Source organism: Bos javanicus, chromosome 20 (assembly GCF_032452875.1).
Source record: "Bos javanicus breed banteng chromosome 20, ARS-OSU_banteng_1.0, whole genome shotgun sequence".
Lineage (NCBI taxonomy): Eukaryota > Metazoa > Chordata > Mammalia > Artiodactyla > Bovidae > Bos > Bos javanicus.
In genome coordinates, this window is record NC_083887.1 from 32,662,713 (window position 1) to 32,688,212 (window position 25,500).

At 38.4% G+C, this 25,500-nt stretch overlaps 1 protein-coding gene across 1 annotated transcript in view; it reads left to right on the top strand.

The window, feature by feature from the left end:
- OXCT1 (3-oxoacid CoA-transferase 1) overlaps positions 1 to 25,500 on the top strand; it is a 160,824-nt gene that overhangs the window by 86,029 nt on the left and 49,295 nt on the right. The window contains exons 11-13 of the mRNA XM_061393630.1: positions 32 to 80; positions 6,305 to 6,377; positions 6,990 to 7,065. Of these exons, the coding sequence (XP_061249614.1) occupies positions 32 to 80; positions 6,305 to 6,377; positions 6,990 to 7,065 (198 nt within the window). The remainder of the gene's footprint in view (positions 1 to 31; positions 81 to 6,304; positions 6,378 to 6,989; positions 7,066 to 25,500) is intronic.

Genomic DNA, 25,500 nt, shown 5'->3' on the forward strand with positions numbered 1-25,500 from the left:
TTCCTAACTGGACATGTGCTTTATTTTACAGGGTCCATACCCATTAAAAAATGAAGTTGATGCAGATCTAATCAATGCAGGTAAAATAACTCATTACATGTTCTTCTAGCATTTTCCTTTGCTATTAATTTCGTTCTCTGCCAAATGATTTTAGAGTAAGGAGTTGGGCTTGATTCTTTGATGTTTCCTGGAGAATATGCACTGTACTTTACTTGGAGGAGGCGAGAGAAGCCTTTCCAGTGCCATCTTGGTCTGCTTGCCCATTAGAGGTCTCCCCTATTTAGGGCAGAGTAAGATATAGGGGAAATTGCAGGAGGGGCTACATGAAATGGCAGGAGCTTTGGTGGGTCAATCAGGTGCCATCCTGACGGTGCACAGAGAATGCTCTCAGATGGGGTAACGAGAATTAAAGGAAAGGATAGTTTACAGGGGTGTAAACAGGGTTAAGGTAAACCAGAAAGGATGTTGAAGTACCACAGGGAGTTTTTATCACCCTTGGGCCTTAAGGGGCAACTGTGGGAGAGGGTCACCAGACAGGAACAGGGTCTTTGTGGAGGAACACAAACATCTTGCAGAAACCTGCGTGAGGGTGAGGATGGGAGTCTCCTCTGCTGTATCTCCTGCTTGTGCCTCCAATTGGCAGACCCCAGGCTGAAATAGATCTGTCTTCTCATGATGAGAAGGTGGGAAGTGGATCCATAGTAGCAGCCAAAACCAAGATCTGGGGCTCTGGGGTTTTTGTTGTGGGTAATATGTTCTGTCCTCTAATCCAGGGGTCCCTAACCACTAGAATCCAATGTCTGATGATCTGAGGTGGAACTGATGTAATAATAATAGAAATAAAATGCACAATAAATGTAATACGCTTGAATAATCCTGAAATCTTCCCTCTACCCTCTGGTCCATGGAAAAATTGGCTTCCATGAAACTAGTCACTAGTGCTCAAAAGATTGGAGATTGCTGCTCTAATTGACATGAGAGTTAGGAGTTGTTTGTTTATTAGTTGCTAGGTCATGTCCAACTCTTTTGTAACCCCACAGACTGTAGCCAGCCAGGCTCTTCTGTCTGTAGGAGTTCCCAGGCAAGAATGCTGGTTAGTAGAGCATCCTTCAAAACTTCAAGGGTACTTAAGGATGTACTCTGCTACTCATTGCAATCTAATGATATAGGTGATAAATACAGAGTTTCTTTGAATTGGGAACTCTAGCCTGTCTTCTCCTATGCTCTGGTATTCATATGCTTTGCCTTTTATTATTAGCCTTTTATTTGACTGGGACAGAGAGTCACACATTGCAGCAGCCTGGAGGAGGAGGAAAAACAGGTCAGACCTTTTGGCCTCCATCATTGCCCATACGTGAGGCAGTACTGCCACTGTGTTGGAGCTAAAGATTTTCCTTAGAATGGAGTTTCCCATAGGAAGCTAATTTTTATATTCCGGCATGATTTTCTTTATCCTTCTTTTACTTCTATTCACTCTACCCCCACAAAAGTATAATTCTTACTTTGTGTTCAAAAATAGTATGTGTAAATTTCTGAAGAGAAGCAACAGGAACCGAATATAAAGGCCAGCTGCCAAGTAGAATTGATGTTTAATACTTAGGAGTTTTGGAAGTAAAACAGCTTCTGGTTGAATAGTTGAATTAGTTAACACGACTTAACTCTGAAAGGCACACTGTGATAAAGCAATGACATTTAACCAAGGCTGTGATTTAATTGTACTGTACCCTTTAGCAATAGCTCATTGATCTGTGAAAATATTTGCTGCTTGGTTTAATTAATTTATGATGTTAGTGAGTTATTTGCAAAATGAATAACTCCATTTTCCAAATTTCAGGCTTGAGCTCATAAAACCCACTTTCTTTGGAAAGTAGTTAATCTTTTCAGTGACATCATTGGAGAGTAGACATTTCTGATTCCATTGAGCTTAAAAGTAGCCCAATCCTAATGAAGCCACCAGTTTTAGATTTCAACTTCTCAAATACCATATATAATCTTAAAGTACTTTGTAAAACCAGAATTCTTTGCTTTTGGGAAGCCAGGCTGCCAATCAGTTTAATAGTATTCTATCTCTTTCATCAAAGTCCTTTTTGGGATTTATGATGCTTTTGACTTTGGAGCTAAGTTAGAGGTGAAACACTTTAAACTCCAGAACCCAGAACATAAATTGATGATTTCCTCAACTCCCCAAGTTTGGACATTACCAGGAAGATTAGCCCATTGTTTGTGTTCATTTGAAAGGATTTTCATAGAAATCCATTAGAACAAAGACAGAGTTATGTTTCTGGGCATAAAAAGTGTATTAAAATAATAATTATAACTATTTCTAAGGATCCTCTTTTCTAAATAATTTTATATGGTTATGTAACAATGAATGACCACTTGTATAGAATCACACAATTTACAGCATATTTTTTCACATATATTATCAATATATTAAGTAAAAATTGAGCCTCAAGTGAAAACTTTTTATACACGTTGGGAAACTGAAGCCCAGAAAAGTGAAGTGATGTGCTCAAGATCAGGTTGCTAGGGACAGATTCACATGTAGTCTCCTGCTCTTGGCCCCAGGCCTTTTTCTCTGCACATTGATCTACATCCACTGATAAGTTGAGAATTTACAAGGATGCAGAAGGCAGCATTTAGAACATTTCCAAGGTCTCAGGAAGATTTGCAGCATCCTAGTGCAATTGTGAAATTTCTAATAAATCTCATGTTAGCTTTCATATTAATGTGCATTTTGCATTCTTTCTTATTTCTTAATATTTTTCTTATTTTAATATCAAAATGTTTTTAATGACTTCTTCTTGGTCATTCAGTCGTTAAGTCGTCTGACTGTGCGAACCCATGGACTGCAGCGTGCCAGGCTTCCCTACCTTTTGATTAAAAAACTACTTAGAAAGACTTAGCAACTAAACAACGACTTAGAAAGAACCATGTTAATCTCATGGCTTTTAAATATCCTTGTTTCCTGCTATGTGCCTCTAGAGCGGTGGCTTTCAATGGGAAAGAGGGTGATTTCACCTTTCTGGCGACATTTGATAATGTCTGGAGTGCCAGTGTTACTGGCATTTAGTATACAGAGGCCAGGGATGCTGTTAAGTATCCTGCAATAATCAGAGCAGTTTCCAGCCCCCAGCATCAGCAGTATCTGCTCTAGAGGTCTGCGTGCCACATCTGAAGAATTACAGGCCTGCAGTCTAAAGTACCACATTCAGGATCTCTCTAATGGTTGTGACTGACCTTTCCAGATTTATCTTTCGCTATGACTGAGTCCACCCATACTGAAGTGCTCAATCTCTTCTGTTTCCTTCATCCATGACTTAGCTCTTTCAGTGCCCTTTCTTTTTTGTTATGTTCTATCCCTTGTTCATCCCTGTCTCTTTATCGGTAATGCCTATCCTTCAAGTCCTAGTTCATTTGTCCTCTCCAAATCCTTTTGCGGCTCAGAAGTGCTTCTCCTTCGAACCCACAACACATTCAGCATCTCATAAGCATACCACATTTTGCCTTGTTATTATTTGTGTATATTTATCTCTCTCGCTGGGTATTGTGTTCCTTTTGTTTAGGGTATGCATGCTTGCTTGGTTGTTACAGTCATGTCTGACTCTTTGTGACCCCATGGACTGTAGCCCTCAAGGCTCCTCTGTCCATGGGATTCTCCGGGGGGGGGGGGGGTTTGCTGTGCCCTTCTCCAGGGGATCTTCCCTATCCAGGGATTGAATCTGTATCTCCTGCATTGCAAGCAGATTCTTTACCCACCTGGGAAACCTTGCTTAGGGCAGTGGTTCTCAAAGTGTGGTTTTCAGAGCCACAGCATTGGCATCCCCATCACTGGGGACTTCTTAGAGATGAAAATCCTCAAACTCTGGGAGTTGTGCTCAACAGTCTGTGTTTTTATAAGACCTCCATGTGATTCTGATGAGTGTTTGAGAACCATTTGTTTAGGGCATCTGCATTTTGTTTAAGGCACAGAGTGAACATCTACTTGATATTGAGTGAGTGGCATGTTATGTCATAAGCCAAATGACTCAATAACCATGAAACTGGATAATTCTATTGCCTGAATATCATGAGAGGATATAGACATATACAGGGGAAGTTGAAGAAGACAAATAATTAGGAAAAGCTGAATAAGAAAGCCTTTTTAAGATATTGATTGTATTATTGATTATAATTATTTAACCAAATTAGGACACTGTATTTGAAAAGCATTGATATCAACTTTAGGATATCCTATTTTTATTTAGATTTTGGGATGTTAAAAATGAAAATTAACTTTTTTTTCAAAGAATATATTTATAAGATGCCAGAATATATAACAGGGGGCCTGACAATAACTTTCATAAGAATTATTTTCTGGGCTCTTTAAAAAATACTATCCTTGATAAATCACATGGGGAGATCAGAAGCTCTGTGTGCATTGATCTCAGAGTTTCCTTTACAGTAAGTGGTAAATAATGTCTTCTATGTACTGCCAGCCGGTAGAGATAGCCCTTTGGAAGTCATTTTATTTATCACATAGAGAACAAAGAATTAAAATTTTTGTTCGTTTGTTTGTTTTGCATTTTCAGCCTACAGATTCTTCTTTGCCTCTCCATCTCACAGGACTGGAGAGGAACTGTATTTTCTGGACATGAAAGTGGTGTTAGGATAAGGTTTAGTTGTATTCTGCTTGTCCTGAAACCTGGAGTTCACACGCTGGTATATAACCTTATCATAAAAGCTGATTGCTTGCCCCTGTAGCATTTATCCCTAGAGGGTTGATGGCATTGTCTTTTTCACAAGTAGGTTTAGAGTGATGATTAACAATGAAAATAATATTAAAAATTAATGTTCACAAAGTGCTTTCTCTGTGCCAGGTCCTAGAGTAAGGGCTTTACATACATGATTTCATTTAATCCTCCAAATCCTACATGCTGTTTACAAGCCAGCCCTTATTAACCACACCAGAAAGTATTCTCCAAAGCTTTTCAGCTTTGTGTTCCTTTAAAAGAGGTGAGAATGTTTCCTTTGATTAGAATCAAACTTTTAGGGGTCAGTAAATAATTCAGCATGATATAGATAGTCATGCTCTATATTTGAGCTCAGATGGAGGGGGATATTGGTGAAGTTAGCTCTTGGACATGACTTGAGAAGTTGAGGGGACAGCTGTTGCACATTTGATCACTCTTGTGATCTGATCACAGTCAGATCACTGTTGTCCTGTTGTGTCCAAGAGCTTTGCTCTATTCCATTCTTGGAATCACTTTTCTTCCCCTTCTTATTGTCTGCTCTATTACACTGGGGCAGTGGCATGCAGTGTGCTCAGACAGTTGACTTAACCTTTGGCAGAGTGGCACGTGAACACTTTTCTGTTGAGACCAGAAGCATCTCCTAGGTACCTCAAGCTCCTGAATAGACAGGTCACAAGAACTCAGCAGCTCAGGTTTGAGTTAGGTTATATTATTGCTTGTATAGGGATTGGACGACCTTGAAGAACTTTTCTAGTTCTCAGTTTTTATTATGGGATGTAAGTGTTGGGAGAGGTCCTTCTAAGAGGACCTTTTCTGGTTATTAGTAGAAATTTACTGAAGCAAGGGCAGAAAGATGAAGCAGAGAGAAAGGTTGAAAGAAGAGATTCTTTCAACCAGTGACATTAAGGAATTAGGTGAAACCTCTCTTTCTAGATTATTCATTGATTTTAAAGAACTATTTGGCGGAACTGATACAATTGTGTAAAGTTTAAAAATAAAATAAAATTTAAAAAAAAAAAGGAAAGAAAAAAAAAAAAGAAAGAAAAATATTTGAGAAGCATCTCCTGCTTCATTCCGTTCCAGCTGATTTCTTCATGTTTATTCTACAGTGTTTCAGTCCAGTGACTTATAATAGCATTGGGTTCTGACAGGTGCATCCCAAGAACCCCTTTCTTCTTTACTCCTATTAGCATTTAATAGGGGCTTGTGAAGGGACTGGGTCTGGTGGGAGACAGGGATGGTTATGTAATAATAGGCAATAGAGAAGTACATTGTCTGTAGACAATTTCAAAACAATAATAAAATGAAAAGTTGGTCTGTTTTTCATTATCCCCATGCAAGGGCAAATCTGAACAATGTTAGTAACAAAACACTTGTCTTTGTAGGTTGGCAGTTCCCATTGTGTCCCCCCATACTCCTGTTGTTGCTGTGTTTTGGTTAAGGGACACTTACTTCTGTATGAAATAGAGAAGGTGTAGACCTCTGTCTCCACCATGATTTCCGCTCTTAGAAATCTAATAGCCTTTTCTTTCTTTTGTCTTCCCTGTGTCTGTGTGTGTGTGTGTGTGTAGGCAAGGAAACAGTTACTGTTCTTCCAGGAGCCTCTTATTTCTCCAGTGATGAATCATTTGCAATGATTAGAGGGTATGTAATAATGGAGCTCCTCATGTTTCCCACGGTGTGGAATGAGCTGAGTCATCCCTGAGTCTATTAACAAGACTGCGAAACATAACCACCTCTCCCAGCCAGAAAATGATCATGGACTTGCTTGGCTGCACCAAGATGTGAAATTATTCACATTGAATGTTGGCAATTGGAACATGCAGCCCACGATTATTAAAAGAACCTTCAAAGTGAAATATATGTCTGTGTGCCAACTAAACTGAAGTAAACGTTTTTGAGGCTCTTTCTGAGGATCCTAACATTTTCTGCAAACTGTGTTTTCATTTTCTAGCTAGTGTTTGCCTTCAAATCGAGCCACATTTTCCCTTACCAAAGGAAACAAACTCACTGTGTACACCTGTTTTTAATTTGTTTTTGGATACAATATAGGCTATAATTTTTTTTAAAGAACTCTTAATAGTTATTTTTCTGCCTTAGCTTGAAGCCAGTCTATTTGGAAATCAAGTGTTGGGTGGAAGAAAGCAAATATATTTAGGGGCAGGGGGAGTAAGATTATTTAATTGCTGGCAATTTCAAGCAAAAGGGACATAAAACATGGAAGTTTGCTTTATATTTCTTCTCTGTCTTTCTCAGGGGACATGTCAATCTGACAATGCTAGGAGCCATGCAGGTTTCCAAATATGGTGACCTGGCTAACTGGATGATACCTGTAAGTAGGCACGTTTTCTTCTGAATTATGCCTGGGTTAGAATAATTGTTTTTGAAGTATTAATATTAAGAAAAATCTTATCAGATTGCTATGAGTACAAATATAATTGTTACAAAAATAGATACTGTAAGATGTATTTCTTATTTCAAATTTTAATAAAAATCAAATTTCTAATTCTCCTGAAAAATATTTAGCTTTGCCAGTTTACTATGTAATTGGAACTAAAAATAGATAAGATCAGAGTCAAAGCATAATTTTCCCTAGAAAAACAGAGAACTTCCTCAGAAGGTAAAAAATATGGGTTAATTATACTCTGATAAAAGTAAGAAATACAAATATTTATTATAACTAAGCTTTATAACTAGAAAGAGTAATTAATATGTTCATTAATTTTATGTTAATTGTATTCTTTTCTTATTCACAGTGAGTAAAATCCTCTCTTGATTAGTCATGTGACCCTATGAGTAATCAATCACATTGTCTTCTATTACCGAATACAAAACCTGTGATATTTAAACATGTCTGTGAAATGCAAACAGTTTTCATTTACTAACGATCTAAATCAAGGAAGAAACCTCTTGAAATTAGCTTTGGAAAAAAGACTATAATCAGTTGATTTATGAGTGTAGTTCTTTACATTCCAGAGTGTGGTTCTTTATATGTGTAGGCGAACAACAATGAGTGTCCATGATTATGACCTCATTTTTTTCAGGTTACTCTTTTAATGTGTATCTTTAAAGGTTTCTGTGTGTTTCTCTGAAGCTTGAGCTAAAAAATATTTTGTTTAACTGAGGTTGGTGTTCTATAATGAAAGGTTTTTTGTATTTTTTAAATTTCTTAGTTTTTCCTGCTCATTTTTTGAGGACGGTGAATTAATGTAGTTGATAACAATGGTAGAGATTGTATTAGTTTAGCTTTTTTGAACTATGATCTCTTGAAACATTATTTTAAAATTTCAGTTATTATTACAGCTCTGGTTCTCAAACTTGGTTGCATATTGGAAGCACCTGGGAATTTTTAAAAATGGTGATGCCTCTGGCCCATCATTAGTTTCCAGTTTAATCTGGGATATAACCTGGAACTGGTCATTTTAAAAGCAGTCCTATATGGTGATGATATGTAACCACGTTTGAAAACCAAGTTCGAGTGTATTAAAGAATGATCATCAATCATGTTTAAAATGTAAAGGGAAAATATCATTGACCCATTAATAGTAAGAACACTTAGCAAGTTATGGATTTGCTAAGTTGCTGTATTGTTGCTATATTGTTATTCTAAATTAGCCATAGTTATAAGAGTTGGCAACTTTTGGAGGCTTCGAAGAAATCAGGGGGTCTCCTGAGCATTATACAGTAAGTCAGATTGATACTTTATAGGAATGTTTATTTGTGTAGAAAGTGTATTTCTCTTTTCAAATTTTAGAAAAAGGCTAATAGAGGGTAGTAGAAGGAGCATAAAATAGCAAGCCCTGAGTTTTAGCCCTAACTCTAAGGTTATAATATATATCATAGGGCTTGACACAGTATATGCTAGATAAATGGGTTGTTATTATTTGATAAGTTAAGAAGTTGGAGATGCCTGCCTGGCAGAGGACGGAAGAGGATTGGTTACTATGAACAGAAGCAAGAGAGTTCAAAGTAGAGTCTATTTTCTGGACTATTAGTGAGTTTTAAAATCACAGAAACATGTCCAACATATTTTTGCTTTCAGGGAACTTGGGCATCTTTAACAAGCTACTATACAATTTGTTTTTATTATGATTTAGCACACAGTGAGACTGGAAGCTCTCATGGTGAGAGTATGCATTATGTAGTTGCCATTTGTAGGGAAGATTTTCCAACATGTATCATGGTTTTATATATCCTATGAAGATTCCTATGAATGATCAAAACATCAGTGTTTATTACTTTGTAATTTTCCTAATATAGTTTGGAGATCATGCGTTTGCAAAGGACTGGATCTAGTGGAGCAGCAATAGAGAACTCTGGATTTCTAAAGGGGTGTGGAGAAAAATTAAGCTTGAAAAGTGTTCTTGTGTCTGGTTCCACTCTTTTGGTCATGGAAGTTAATAGCGTCTTTTCTGAATGAGCATTTCTTTTGTTCTTTTAGAATTTTACTTATGGCTGTGCTGGGTCTTGATTGCTGCACAGGCTTTTCTCTAGTTGTGGTGAGTGCTACGCTCTAGTTGCAGTGGAAGGGTTTTTCATTGCGGTGACTTTTCCTGTTGGAGAGAATGGTCTCTAGGCACACAGGCTTCAGTGGCTGCGGCTCTCAGGCTCTAGAGCGCTTGCCCAGTAGTTGTGGTGCATGGGCTCAGTTGCTCCGCAGCAGGTGAGGTCTTCCCAGGTCAGGGATTGAATCCCTGTCTTCTGCGTTGGCAGGCAGATTCTTTACCCCTGAGCCACCAGGGAAGCCCTCTTTTGTTCTTTTAGTAACTGATAATGACTTCTGGGATTCTTTGTATGTGATACAAGGTATATATTTTGCTTCCTTTGGATTCAAGATAGCTTAAGAGTCAAGACCATGAGCTTTAATTTGGAAGAGATCTGATTTGAATTTCAGCTCTACCCCTTAACATTACACAATCTGGAGTATATGGATTTTTGTTAGGATTAAATGAAAAGAAAATGAAAAGTGAAGACTCAAAGCACTCCATAAATAGTGGCTATTATTTTTAACTTCTTCAGTGTACTATTGCTTAACATTGAGAGGGAATATTTGCCTCAAAAAATGCTGGCGTAAGCAAGACTATTTTACAGTAACTGTAAAACCTGTGTATCCAAATTCATATTCAAGTACCAGATCTGAGGACACATTTCTTGTTTTCATTGGTTATGGATAACAGCCTAGCCTCCTTATGTAGTTTCAGTGAGCTATTTCTGTTTGCCCTAAAGATTTATGTTGATTTATAAAATTTAGATATATTTTTATTGCAAGACCTGGCAGTCAAGGCGCTGAAGGGTTCAGCTTTATTATATCATTTTTCATTTACTTTTATCTTTTTACTGAGTTTAATAATCTTTCAATGGTTGTAAAGTCTTGAGTTTCTCTGCACCGTAGCATCTCCATCAATCATTACAATGTCAGATTATAATAAACTTTAAGCTTTTAAGGCAAGCAAATGGTGTGGATGCTATTTGTCTTATCCTCTAATAGCTTCTTAGTATGCAGCATGGGTCCTGTTTTCACAGATTTTTGAAAATTCTGCCCTGAGCATACAAAGAGAGAAAATGTGACAGAACAGTGATTGGCTCTTTCTAGTTCCTTGATGATGGTAACCCTAGGCAAGCTGCAGAAATATGAGAAGATGTGCAGTCCGTTGACTCTCCATCCAGAGCTGCTCTGGCTCTTCTAATGCTTATTTCTGGGAAACAGCTGCCATAGATGATAGACTTGTGAGGGGAAGTAGATGTGTATGACCTACTATGGGAGCTGGTTATTAAAGGCATGCAATAGCTGCCTTCTGGACAAGTTGCTGTATCTGAGCTGAACGTAACAGCCGAGGGCCTGCTCCTTCTACACGGGGAGAACAGAAATGAGGGATTCTTGGAACAAACAAAAATAGGATGTTTAGGTGTTTTGTTTTTCCCTCATATTTTTCATTTCTTTGTGCATTTTAGAAGATTAAGCACAAATCAGCGTCATATTCATGTATGCTATATGTATGAGTGCATAACATTGATTTGGTCTCCTAGATATGATGCCTGTTTTAAATAAGCTAATTCTCTAGTCTTCCTTCTTGTACAGCTGAGGGGAAGGGGTTGTGCTCAACATTTAATCTCATGGTTTAGATGCATGAAATGTAGCCTATATACTAAACTGTAGGTACAGATACAGAAATATAAAGATTACTGTATGGATAGATACAAACATACAGATCTAGATAGTTGTTTTAAGATACTGGTGTCTTGTCCATTTGTCCCAATGCTCAGGCAGCTGCAAACCATGGGCAAGGAAAAAGGACAGGTGGGAATTATGTGTACTTTAACAATTATTCAGTAGTGCTTTTGCTCCATCAGTGTAATGTAATAGAAACTGTACAGAACTTTGGGGTTAGATATGCCTGTTCTTAAGTACTGAAGTGAAAGTGTTAATCGCTCAGTCATGTCAGTCGCTCAGTCATGTCCAATTCTTTGAGACCCCATGGACTGTAAGCTGGGCTTCCCAGGTGGCACTAGTGGTAAAGAACTCGCCTGCCAGTGCAAAAGGCATGAGATGAAGGTTTGATCCCTGGGTCGGAAGATACCCTGGAGGAAGGCATGGCAACTCACTCCAGTATTTGCCTAGAGAATTCCATGGACAGAAGAGCCTGGAAGGCTACAGTCCATAGAGTCAAAGAGAGTCGGACACGACTGAAGTGACTTAGGATGCATGCAGAGACTGCAGCCTGCCGGGCTCCTCTGCCTATGGAATTGTCTAAGCAAGAGTACTGGAGTGGGGTGCCATTCCCTTCTCCAGGGGTTCTTTCTGACCCAGGGAGTGAACCTAGATCTCCCTTACTGCAGGCAGATTCTTTACCATCTGAGCCACCAGGGAAGCCTTGCTTAAGTACTGGTTCTGTCATTTATTGGTGGTATAACAAATTAGGTGAACCTTGATATATTCATTTGTAAAATGATAACATTTAACTCATGTGATTGCTTTGGGGATTAAGTTCGCTCATTCATTCAACAAATATTTATTAGATGTGTATTAAGGGCCATGCTCTAAATTTCTCTCTAAGCACTGTATCAGTAACATCCCACAAATTTTTGTCTCTTTTGTTTTATTATTATTCTCTTCAGGATATTTTTAATTTCTTTTGTGTTTTTTTCCCATGACCTATTGGTTATGTAAAAGTATATCATTTAATTTCAAAATATTTGGTGATTTTCCACAAAACTTTGTAATAATTTCTAGTTTAATTGTCTTGAAGTCAGAGTACATACTTTACATGGGTTCTATCCTTTTAAGTTTGAGATGTATTTGCAGCCTAGAATATAATCTATTTTTGTGACTGTTCCATCTGTTTCCATTCTTGAAAAGACTGTGTATTCTGCTCTTGTTGGCTAGAGTGTTCTCTAAGTGTCAATTAGGTCAAGTAGGGAGATGGTGTGGTTCTGGTCTACTGTGCTTTTCTATTGATTACTGAGAGAAGAGCATTGAAACCTTGAGTTATAATTGTACATTTGTATATTTCTCCTTTCAGTTTTATCACTTTTTACTTCATATATTTTAGAACTCCATTACAGTAGTACTTAAGATTATTATATTCTTTTAACAAATTGACCTTTTAAAAAAATTATATTTTTCTTTATCTCTGGTAATATTTCTTATTCTGAAGCTGACTATCTTAATATTAATATGTTCACTCTGCATGGTATATCTTTTCCCATTCTTCTACCTATAACCTGTCGTTACATTTAAGTGAGCTTTTGCAGTTAACATATATAGTTAGATTTTGGCTTTTTATCCAGTCTTGACTTATTTTCTTATATATATTTTACTGGTTCTCTCAAGGTTTGCAATACAGACCATCTTTTATTTATCACAGTCTATTTCAGGTTATATCACTTTATATATAATGAAAGAACCATACAGCTATAAACTTATATTCTATGTTATCTTATTTGCTATTTAGTCATATGTTTTATTCTGCATGTGTTATAAATCCATGGTGCATGCATGTGTGCTAGGTCACTTCAGTTTCGTCCAGCTTTTTGCAGTTCTGTGGACTATAGCCTGCCAGGCTCCTCTGTCCATGAGGATTGTCAAGGCAAGAATACTGGAGTGGGTTGCCATGCCCTGCTCCAGGAGAACTTCCCAACCTAGGGATCGAACCTGTGTCTCTTATGTCCCCTGGACTGACAGGCAGATTCTTTATCATTAATGCCACCTGGGAAGCCCCATAAATCCATGGTACTTTGTTATTATTTTGCTCTAAACAGTCAAGTCTCTTTTAAAGAGATTGAAAATGAGAAAAATATTGTTTATAATTTATGTATATAAATTGTATATTTTATCTCTTTTCCCTGTATATTTGCTCTTTCCTTCACTTTTCCTTTACATCAATTCAGAATGCCATCTGATCTTATTGTCTGTCTGCTGGAAGGACATCCTTTGATTTTTTTTTTTAATGCAAGTCTTACAGATGTTACTCAGGTTGATTCTTTCAGTATTTGCTTATAAAAATTTTTTTTAAATTTTTATTTATTTTTTTTAATTTATGGAAAATTTGCTCTTAAGCTCTTTGAGATTAGTTGACAGCCTTTCAGTTCAATTCAGTTCAGTTGCTCAGTCGTGTCCGACTCTTTGCAACCCCATGAATCGCAGCACGCCAGGCCTCCCTGTCCATCACCAACTCCCAGAGTTCACTCAGACTCATGTCCATCGAGTCGGTGATGCCATCCAGCCATCTCATCCTCTGTCGTCCCCTTCTCCTCCTGCTCCCAATCCCTCCCAGCATCAGGGTCTTTTCCAGTGAGTCAACTCTTCTCATGAGATGGCCAAAGTACTGGAGTTTCAGCTTTAGCATCATTCCTTCCAAAGAAATCCCAGGGCTGATCTCCTTCAGAATGGACTGGTTGGATCTCCTTGCAGTCCAAGGGACTCTCAAGAGTCTTCTCCAACACCACAGTTCAAAAGCATCAATTCTTCGGGGCTCAGCTTTCTTCACAGTCCAACTCTCACATCCATAAATGACCAGTGGAAAAACCATAGCCTTGACTAGACGGACCTTTGTTGGCAAAGTAATGTCTCTGCTTTTGAATATGCTATCTAGGTTGGTCATAACTTTCCTTCCAAGGAGTAAGCATCTTTTAATTTCATGGCTGCAGCCTTTAGTTTCAGTCTGATTAGCCCCACTACTCATGTTGTTTTTTCTGAGGACACTACCTGATGTCCATGGCATTTCCCCTCTGGCTAGTGGGAATGTGAATTATTCTCAGACCTGTGTGAATTATGGACATTTTTCACCTAATACTTCTCGTGATTCTTCACCAGACCTCAGACAATTTTTTCTTGTAATATATATACATCATTACTCTGGTAAATAACTTGAGTTCACCTTTTGCAAATCTTCTGAGCTCTCTCTCTGTATAGCAAGCTCCCCTCTGGTATTTTGAGATCTCAAGTCAAATTCTAGTTGATCAGAGATCTCAACCCAAATGAGGCAGCTGGACTTCTCATTTCCCCTCCTTGCACTGCAGTCTGGAAACTCTCTAGACAGTAGCCTGGGGCAGTTGTGGGCCCATCTTATTGGCTTCCCTTTTCTCAGAGGTCACAGTCCTGTATTGCCTGCTCTCTGATGTCTAAAAGATGCTTTTTCTATTATTTGTCTGTATTTCTTTTTTTTTTTTTAATATTTATTTATTTGTATTTATTTGGCTGTTTTGGGTCTTAGTTGCAAAACGTGGTATCTTTAGTTGTGGTATGTGGGCTTAGTTGCTCCGTGCCATGTAGGATCTTAGTTCCCTGACCAAGAATTGAACCTGTGTCCCCTGCACTGCAAGGTAGATTCTATTTTCTTTTTAATTAATTAGTTTATTTTAATTGGAGGATAATTACAATATTGTGATGGTTTTTGCCATACATCAGCATGAATCAGCTATGGGTATACATGTGTCCACCCCATCCTGAACCCCCCTTCCACCGCCCTCCCTACCCTGTCCCTCTGGATTGTCCCAGAGCACTGACTTTGAATGCCCTGCTTTATGTATTGAACTTGCATGGGTCATCTGTTGTGCATATGATACTGTACATGTTTCATTGCTATTCTGTCAAATCATCCCACCCTTGCCTTCTCCCACTGAGACCAAAAGTCTGTTCTTAACATCTGTGTGTCTTTTGCTACCCAGCATGTAGATTGTCGTTACCCTCTTCGTAAGTTCCATATATATGCATTTACATACAGTATTTGTCTTTCTCTTTCTGACTTATTTCTCTCTGTATAACAGGCTCCAGTTTCTCCACCTCATTAGAACTGATTCAAATGCATTCCTTTTTATAGCTGAGTAATATTCCATTGTGTATATGTATCATAACTTCCTTATCCACTCATCTGCTGATGGACATCTAGGTTGCTTCCATGTCCTAGCTATTGTAAATACTCCTGCAGCGAACATTGGGGTACATGTGTCTTTTTTAATTCTGGTTTCCTTGGAGTGTATGCCCAGCAGTGGTATTGCTGGGTCATATAGAAGTTCTGTTTCTAGTTTTTTAAGGAATCTTCACACTGTTCTCCATAGTGGCTGTACCAGTTTGCATTCCCACTAACAGTGTAAGTGGAGAAGGCACTGGTGACCCACTCCAGTACTCTTGCCTGGAAAATCCCATGGACTGAGGAGCCTGGTGGGCTGCCGTCTATGGGGTTGCACAGAGTCCAACCTGACTGACATGACTTAACAGCAGCAACAGTGTAAGAGGGTTCCCTTTCTCCACACCCTTTCCAGCATTTATTCTTTGTAGACTTATTTTTTTTTTTTTTGTAGATGATGGCCCTTCTGACTAGCGTGAAATGATACCTCATTGTGGTTTTGATTTACATTTCTCTAATAATGAGTGATGTTGAGCATCTTTTCTTGTATTTATTACCATATGTATATAATCTTTGCAGAAATGTGTGTTTAGGTCTTTTGCCCACTTTTTGATTAGGTTGTTCTTTTTTCTGGTGTTGAGCTGCATGAGCTGCTTTGTATATTTTGGAGATTAATTCTTTGTCAGATGTTTCATTTGCTATTATTTTCTCCCAGCAAGGTGGGTTCTAAACCACTGGACCACCAGGGAAGTCCCTGTCTGATTTTCTAATTGTTTAAAAGCATTAATTATATTTTTGAACTTTGGTCTTTATATAGTTCTTAGATGATTTTCCTAGTGTGAATCCCTAGTAATAGAACATCTTGGTCAATTTTTAGGGGTTTTGAAACTTACTGAATTCTTGGCAAAAAATTATCTCAGTTTACACTCATACTGTTTTCACTCTCTCACCAACACTGGTATCAGTTTTTGTTTATTTGTTTTTCCTGTTTTTCTAATCTGTTATTTTGCATTTCTTTAAAAACTGCATCCTTGACTATTTAAAGAGCTGGCAATGTCTTATTTTTCTGGAGGGGCACTTAATCCTTTTTGTTGTTGTTCTGGAGGCCTTCCTTTTGGCTTTTAGTGTTTATTATATCTTATCAAATATTGTTTCCAGTACTGCTGTCTTTGATCATTTTAAAAAACAGTATTGATGGTGACTATTCTCTGTTGTAAATGTGTGTTAAGAGACCATCTGTAACAAGCAAGCACATGTGAACGTGTGTGTGTTTGTGTTTTGTTTCCGATATGTTGAACAAGTCTTACACTTGGGATGAAATCAAAGCACAGCAATTTTTATCTCCTGTGGTGCATTTAACTTTATTCTGTTGGGAAGCTTTCCCTCTGTGTCAGCTCATTCTCAGATAATAAACTTTCAGTGGGTCACTTTAATTCCCAAACTTAGTAGTGAGTCTAAAATTAAAGGATCCAGTTCAGACTGGTGGCTCAGATGGTAAAGAATCTGCCTGCTATGCAGGAGACCCAGGTTCAGTCTCTGGATTGAGAAGATCCCCTGGAAAAGAAAATGGCTCCAGTATTCTTGCCTGGGAAATCCCATGGACAGAGGAGCCTGGCAAGCTATAGTCCATGGTGTTACAAAGAATCAGACACAGCTGAGCAACTAAACACACACAGTGCAAACTGGTGAACTTTGCTTCAGTATACATTCAAAAGCAATGTATCTCCTTTAACCACTGCTTCCCAGCTATGGGCAGAACAGGCTGCCTGCATTTGGGGAAGGTTGCTTGGTGTTCTTTTGCTTTTTCTCTCCACTGACTTCGTCCACCAACTCAGTTTGGCACTGCAGGGTCAAAATTCAGGAGAATGAGAAGGTGAGGAAGAAAGTTGGGAAAGTTCTTATATAGCTGTTGACTGGTAATGCCGTGAACTGCCTCCATGCTCTCTGGTCTTTTCAGATGCTTAGAGCTGATCCCTTTCTCTGTGTGGTTGGGCTGGGGTTTTGGGGACCCCCTTCTGGGCTCCTTCTGTAGTGTCTGTCCTGATGAATGATGGCTGGATGCTTTCCTAGCAGCTCCTGGCTTTCCTATTGTTCTCTTCACACATACACTCTCAGTGATAGGACCCTCTCTTCCTTCCATGGCATCTTGTTGAGAACATATTAAAGCATCTTCATGCTGCTGCTGCTGCTGCTGCTGCTGCTAAGTCACTTCAGTCATGTCAGACTCTGTGCGACCCTCTCCTACATGGCCCACATCTGGGAAGCACCCACACATTTCTTGTCCACCTTCAGGAATAGTGTAGCTACTTTGCCAGAATGGTAGCTTCTACTTTCTCAGGTAGGAGTCAGACATGCCATTCCCTGGTTGCATCCTGGCTCTTCTCCAAAGGGTATGATGCTCTCCTGTTGTCATCCAGGCTCTAATATGTTGATTTAGGGGTAGACAAACACTTGCCCCTCTTTTTGGTTGCTGGGATGGACCTTTCTTCAAGCCCTTTATAGAGAATCCTCTGCTGTGGCCTGTACTCTGCTCCTTGATCTTGCCAATGGATCCAAAAATCATAGAACTTGTTTTTGACCATTTCCTCTGAAAATTCTGTTACTGAGCATCTGTCTCACATGCTGGTATCTCATAGCTGTCACGGTTGAACATCAGTCAAAAGCAAGACAAAAAAAGTCCCACTCTAGCATTTGGTTTCTACCACTTTGGCTTGTGGCCCTGCTGTTTCCTTGCTGTCATTATTTCTCCCTTGTAAGCTCATGTTCAGCTAAGTCTCCATATGTGCGCGAGTGTCCTCTGTCTATGGTTCCTGTATACCAGGGTGCTCCCCACAGTTTATTCTGTTCCTAGCTCCCCTGGATAGAATAGAGGACCATGGAAGAACCTAGCCAAGCCCTTCTCATTCTACCAGGGAATAAAACGTACATTGACCCCGTGTCAGAGCTTCATTTCTTCCTGTTCTCAATTTAACACATTTAATATCCGAAACAAATTATCTGAGACACCAAGAAGATTTCTTTTAGATTGAACAATTTATGATGAATACGTGGTGTTATTAGGAATATAAGCTGTTTATTATTGTTTTTCACTTGAAAACTATATTTGGTTATCCAAAAATACTTTAGTCTGTGACTGTCTGGAAAACATTACGTTGAAAACTAGTCTTTAGTTTTATTACTCACGGTCAATATTTTTCAGATTAAAAGTATTTATTGACTAACATATTGACATATGAATTTTATAATGAAAATTTCTCTTACTTGGAGGATCCTGCTGCTGCTAAGTCGCCTCAGTCGTGTCCGACTCTGTGCAGCCCCATAGATGGCAGCCCACCAGGCTCCCCCGTCCCTGGGATTCTCCAGGCAAGAACACTGGAGCAGGTTGCCATTTCCTTCTTCAGTGCATGAAAGTGAAAAGTGAACGTGAAGTCGCTCAGTTGTGTCCAACTCTTAGCGACCCCACGGACTGCAGCCTACCAGGCTCCTCCGTCCATGGGATTTTCCAGGCAAGAGTCCTGGAGTGGGGTGCCATTGCCTTCTCCATGGAGGATCCTATGGATGATCAAAAGCTGTGTGTGTGTGCTCAGCCCACCAGACTTGTTTATCCATGGGATTTCTCAGATAAAAATACTTGAGTGGGTTGCCATTTCCTTCCTCCAGGGTATTTTCCCAGCCCAGGGATTGAATCCATATCTCCTGCATTGGCAGGTGGACTCTTTACCCCTGAGTTACCAGTGAAGCCACAACTAAGTTATAAATCTACTATTTTTACTACAAGGGAGCTAAGTTATAAATCTACTATTTTTACCAGAAGCTCTTTGGTTCATGCCATTGGCCAGGTTCTATGCTGTTTATTTGTATGTTTATTGTCACTTAATCCTTATAACTCTGTGAGTTAAATATAATAGTCCCTGTTGTTATAGATGAAGAGACTCAGGCCAGGAGAGTTAACTTTTCAAGTTTACATGTGTTGCAAGTTATGCAGTGGGGATTTAGTCACAGTATTGTTTGCTTTTATGTACTTTGCATTCTGCCACAAGTTTCTTTGTTCCTTTTTTTGGATGTATTTTACTAATGCCTTTGTGATGAGACAAAACTACCTGCAAAATAAATAAATATCTTTATAGCCTTTCTGTAAACTTGAGAAAGAAATCTCTGTTCCATTGTGTGGGGTAGCATGTGTGCGTACTAAGTTGCTTCAGTCATGTCTGACTCTTTGTGAACCTATGGACTGTAGCCTGGCAGGCTCCTCTGTCCATGGGACTCTCCAGGCAAGAATACTGAAATGGGTAGCCATTCCCTTCTCCAGGGAATCTTCCTGACCAGGGATCATACCTACATCTCTTATGTCTCCTGCATTGGCAGGTGAGTTCCTTACCACTGGTGCCACCTGGGAAGCCCATGTGTGGGATATAGGCTATTACAATTGGAAGGATACATGCTGTATGTGTAATACTAGTTCAAGCTGCAGGCATTGGAAGGTGCTGGATTGACAATTTGCATATTCTTTCTTCTGCATATTATCTTTTAAGTCCTCACTTGAATTCTAAAGTCTCCACCGCCTAATCACAGTAATTAACATCAATCTCATGTATGAAGTATTTTATTATCAACCCATTTTGTTTTTTATAATCTACCAACTGAAGCGTTCTTTGAAAGAGTTCTTGTCCTCTACTAGGATTTTTATAATTTTAGCTTTAGATATTTCTTAAATGGAAAACATTGAGACATAATTATAGAAATATGGGAATCAATGCAAAGGGGAATCCTAAATAGAGGTTTGTTTTTTTTTTAAAAAAAAAGATTAAATGTGAGATCAGGAAGGAACAATAGCAGATTCATTAGCAAGTTACCTCACTCAGCCTAGATCCCCACCAGTGTTAAACTTTTAGGTAAGCAAAGTAACATGAGAATATGAAATAGAAATATCTCAATTTTCATTAATCTTAAAAGAGACTTTGTCTTTTGATTGCTATCTGAATCTGTTTTTGCTCTGAAGGAAAGGAAATATTTTCCTCCTTTGTATGTTGCATATGATGTGTTTGTGAACAACTGCTTGGTTCTAAGAACTCTGTTCACTGGAACTCAGATATATTCAAGTCAGACTCTGAAAGAAACGTAAGCTGGATATCTGATTGGTTCCAAGACATGGTGCTACTTGGCCTCCTAGCAGCTCTGTATGAATTTGATCATACTTTCCACCTCCTCAGTATTGGAAGGCAGAAGTCTATGCATGAAACGGGAGTTTGGACCTTTTTATTAAAATAGTATCTGTCCCCTTTCTCCTTCTTTATAAAGAGACTAAGCAATGAGTGAGTTTGTTATTTTCAGTTATTATCCCTTTAGTTAAAGATGGTTAGTATGACTGCGGCAGCCTCCTCTCATTAAAGAGCCCACTTAAAAGAAGGGGAGGAAACATTAAAAATGATAGATGAGGTCTCCTAGAAACCCATTATTAGTAATTTCATAAATAATGGTGCTTCTGATATGACTTAGCGGGGAATGAAGCCAAAGGGCTGAAGACAGTGTGACCCTGCAGCTAAAGACTAATGAATCTTGAAGACTAAATGTTATTGAATGACTGAATTTAGCATTTCCAGTTGGTGAAAGCTTTATTTCTTACTTTACTCCTTTGGTTTAGAGATAATTTTTGACTAGAACTTTTATTGTCAAAAAAGTTTTATTAGGGAAAATGTCAAATGTGCACAAAAATAGAACACTAATGCTTAGGCAGTTGTCCATTCATGGCTAGTCTTATTTCTTATAGTCTTATACTCCTATTTACCTCTGCCCTCCCCAAATTATTTTGAGGCAAATTTCATCATCATATCATCCTATCAATAAACTTTTTAGCATTATTTCTGAAAGATAAAGATTCCTTTTATAAACCACAATTCCTTATTCCCTTAACAGTAAGCGATTAAGGATGCAATTCCTTAATATCATCCGTCGATACAGCACCCTCCTTCTACTGATAGAGAACCTGAATTCAAAGAAATGAAGTGGCTTGACCCAGGTCACAAAACTAGGCAGCAGCTAGGCCAGTGCTATAATGCATCACTCCAGCCTGTTAGTCTTAGAGGGATGGCATGTCCACTGTAAGAGGAAGAGTTTACTTTTGAAATGTAACATCCCACATAAAAAGCCTTCCGTTTTCCTTTTAAGTACACTCAGAAGCAGCTCTACGTCTCTGTGAAGTCACTTAACCTTTCAGACTTCATCTCTTTATTTTTAAAATGGGATGAATGCAATAGGTTGTATTTTATACAACTTTTTGTATTTTATACCTACTTTCTTTGGTTTTATATGTTGTATTAAGGACTGTGGATAGAGTGGTGAGCAAACCTCTTCAGGAAGAATCTTTTTCCTGGAGTGCACTAAGCATTAAATATGTTGATTTAGGAAGGACTGGTAGGTTTAGAATAATAGAGTTTCTTTGTCCAAGAGTGATGCATACTTTGTCATTTATTTAGGTCTTGTTTACCTCTTGCACTACAGTTACTCCTAATTCTTTTTAAGTGTTTGTCAATGTATTGAGCTGGATATTCCCTTTCAACTTCTAATCTATTTATTTTATTTGCTATCATGGTTCTTTTAGAATTCTCTTAGATATTCTACATATCTCTTTTATCTGCAAATAAAAATCATTTTTATTTTCTAAGATGCCTGCCACCAGTTTATTTTCTTTTAACATATTATCCAAAACAAATATGAGTAAGTCATAGTGATTGAGGACTCTCTTGATTTTGATGAGATTTTATTTAAAATTTTTGCCTGTAATACTATGCTTGCTGTTTGTATTGTTGTTGTTCTAGAGGTTTATATTGTTCTAGAAGTTTCAGATTGCTTTTAAACTTACTGGCTGTTGAATTTTATCCAATGTGTTTTTAATCTGTTGATTTACACATGGCTATTGTTCAGTCAATCAGTTGTATTCAACTCTTTGTGACCCGTGGACTGCGCAGCACCCTGGACTTCCCTGTCCTTTACTGTCTCCCAGAACTTTCTTAAACTCATGACCTTTGAGTTGGTGATGCCATCCAACCATCTTATCCTCTGTCATCCCCCTTCTCCTCCTGCCTTCAATCTTTCCCAGTATCAGGGTCTTTTCTAATGAATGGGCTCTTCACATCAGATGGCCAAAATATTGGAGCTTCAGCTTCAGCATCAGTCCTTCCAAAGAATATTCAGGATTGATTTCCTTTAGGATGGACTGGTTTGACCTCCTTGCAGTCCAAAGGACTCTCAAGAGTCTTCTCCAACACCACAGTTCAAAAGCATCAGTTCTTTGGCACTCAGCCTTCTTTATGGTCCAACTCTCACATCCATACATGACTGCTGGAAAAACCATAGCTTGACTAGAAGGACCTTTGTAGGTAAAGTGATGTCTCTGCTTTTTAATATGCTATCTAGGGCTTCCCTTGTGGCCCAGTTGGTAAAGAATCTGCCTGCAGTGAGGGAGACCTGGGTTCAGTCCCTGGGTTGGGAAGATCCCCTGGAGAAGAGCATGGCAATCCACTCCAGTACGTTTGCCTGGAGAATCCCCATGGACAGAGGAGCCTGGTGGGCTACAGCCGATGGGGTTGCAAAGAGTCCGACATGACTGAGTGACTAAACGCACACACAGGTTTGTCACAGCTTTTCTTCCAAGTAGAGAGAATCTTATAATTTCATGGTTGCACTTAGCATCCACAGTAATTTTGGAGCCCAAGAAAATAAAGTCTGTCACTGTTTCCATTGTTTCTCTATGTATTTGCCATCAAGTGATGGGGCTGGATGCCATGATGTTCCTTTTTGAATACTGAGTTTTAAGCCAGCTTTTTCACTCTCCTCATCTTCATTAAGAGACTGTTTAGTTCCTGTTCACTTTCTGCCACAAGAGTGGTGTCATCTGCATATCTGAGGTTATTGATATTTCTCCAGGCAGTCTTAATTACAGTTTGTGCTTCATCCAGCCCATCATTTCACATGATGTATTCTGCATATAAGTTCAATAGTCAGAGTGGCAATACACAGTCTTGATGGACTTCTTTCCCAGTTTGGAACCAGTCCATTGTTCCATGTCCAGTTCTGTTGCTTTTTTGACCAGCATACAGGAGGCAGGAGACAGGTAAAGTGATCTGGTACTCCCATTTCTTTAAGAATTTCCCACAGTTTGTTGTGATCCACACAGTCCAAGGCTTTAGTGTAGTCAATGAAACAGAAGTAGACGTTTTTATGGAATTATCTTGCTCTTTCTATGATCCAGTGGATGTTGGTGATTTGATCTCTGGTTCCTCTGCCTTTTCTAAATCCAGCTTGAACATCTGGAAGTTCTATATTCATGTACAGTTGAAGCCTAGCTTGAAGAATTTTGAGTATTACTCTGCTAGCATGTGAAATGAGTGCAGTTGTGTGGTACTTTGAACATTCTTCGGCATTGCCTTTCTTTGGGATTATTGGAATTTGTTAATGTTATATTTTAAGTTGATAGGTGTTGAATCATTGTTACTCTTTTAATACAGATGATCAGTTTGTAACAATCTGCAAGAAATTTTTTTGTTTATTGGTCTACTCATATTTTGTGACCTTTTTTGTGACAATCTTGTTAACATGTATTTTTCTTTATAGCATTTATTTCTTTTGGATTTTCAAATTTATTGGTCCAAAACAACATAATATTTTTATATAATTTCTTTAATAGCTTAGGAACTTGTATCTGCTTTTTATTTCTAATTCTGTAGATACTCATTTTCTCTCTTCTGTTTTCATTAGGCTTGTAAGAACTCTAATTGTTTTTAAATTAATCAAGTTTAAGAAGCATATGATTTGTTAATTTTATTCTTCTTATTATTTATTCTCTGTGTTATACTAGTTTCTAGATTTACAAATTGCTTACTTAATTTTCAGTCTTTCTGTTTTAATAATAAAAACTTTTAGGGCTTTCTCTTTCTTTAGTACAATATTGTATACTATAAACTTTAATGTGAAGTTTGTATTTTCATTAATTTCTAGGGCATTTGTAATCTTTTTATTTTTATACTTTATTTTTGGCTGTGCTGAGTGTTGTTTCTGCGTGGCCTTTCTCTAGTTGTGGAGAGTGGGGGCTGCTCTCTGGTTGTGGCTTGCAGTTCTCCTGCGGTAGCTTCTCTGGTTGCAGAGCACAGGCTCTAGGGCTCGTGGGCTTTAGTAGTTGCAACTCCTGGGCTCCAGAGCACAGGCTCAGCAGTTGTGGTGCACGTGCTTAGTTGCTTTATTGCATGTGGACTCTTCCCAGATCAGGGATTGTACTTGTGTCTCCTGCATTGGCCGGCAAATTCTTTACCACTGAGCCACCAGAGAAGCCCCAGAATTTCAGTTTTAATTTCATTTTTGATTCAGTAACTTCTTAGAAGAATTTTTTCCCTTCAAAGATTTGTGGGGTATTCTTTATACTTTTTGAATTTACTAGGTTTTCTATATGGCCAAGTACATGATTTGTTTTTCTGAACTTCATATGGAAATGAAATAATTTTATATTAAATTCAGCCTATTACTTAATGTGGTCATATCCTTTATTTATTCACTAGTTCTTAGGGACAGTATGTGGTTTAATAGAGAGCAAATAAGAGAATTCAAAAGACCCGAATTCTAGTTTTAACTTTTCTGCTAACAAATTGTGATCTTACATGACTTTCTCTCTTTTGGTCTAATCCAGTGCTATCCAAAAAAAACTTGCTGTCATTGTGTAAATGTTCTATATATACTTTGTTCAATATTGTAGCACTAGTAACATGTTGCTTTTGAGCACTTGAAATGGGGCTGCTGCTACTGCTGCTAAGTCACTTCAGCCGTGTCCGACTCTGTGCGACCCCATAGACGGCAGCCCACCAGGCTCCCCCGTCCCTGGGATTCTCCAGGCAAGAACACTGGAGTGGGTTGCCATTTCCTTCTCCAATGCATGAAAGTGAAAAGTGAAAGTGAAGTCGCTCAGTCATGTCCGACCCTCAGCGACCCCATGGACTGCAGCCTTCCAGGCTCCTCCATCCATGGGATTTTCCAGGCAAGAGTACTGGAGTGGGGTGCCATAGAAATGGGGCTAGTATTACTGAATAACTGAATTTTAAATTTTATTTAATTCAAATTTATATAGCCAAATATTGGACAGTGCAGGTCAATAAATCTCAAGGGAGCCCAACTATAAAATGTTATTTTAACTTTCAAGCTGTAAATTTACATATTAGGTATTTTTGAAGATGCTGTGATATAATGGGAAATTTGAATGCTTAGAGAAATAAATAGTTGAGAGATGGTAAAATTTCAGAAGTTTCATACTCAGTCCAAGCTTCTAACATTAAAAAGATTGAGCCTTTGGTGATCTAAAGGTTTTGAAATACAGAAAGTTATACTGAGGGTTAGCTTCTAAATGTCAGCCCTTAGGCGAAAATCACATTATTCAAATT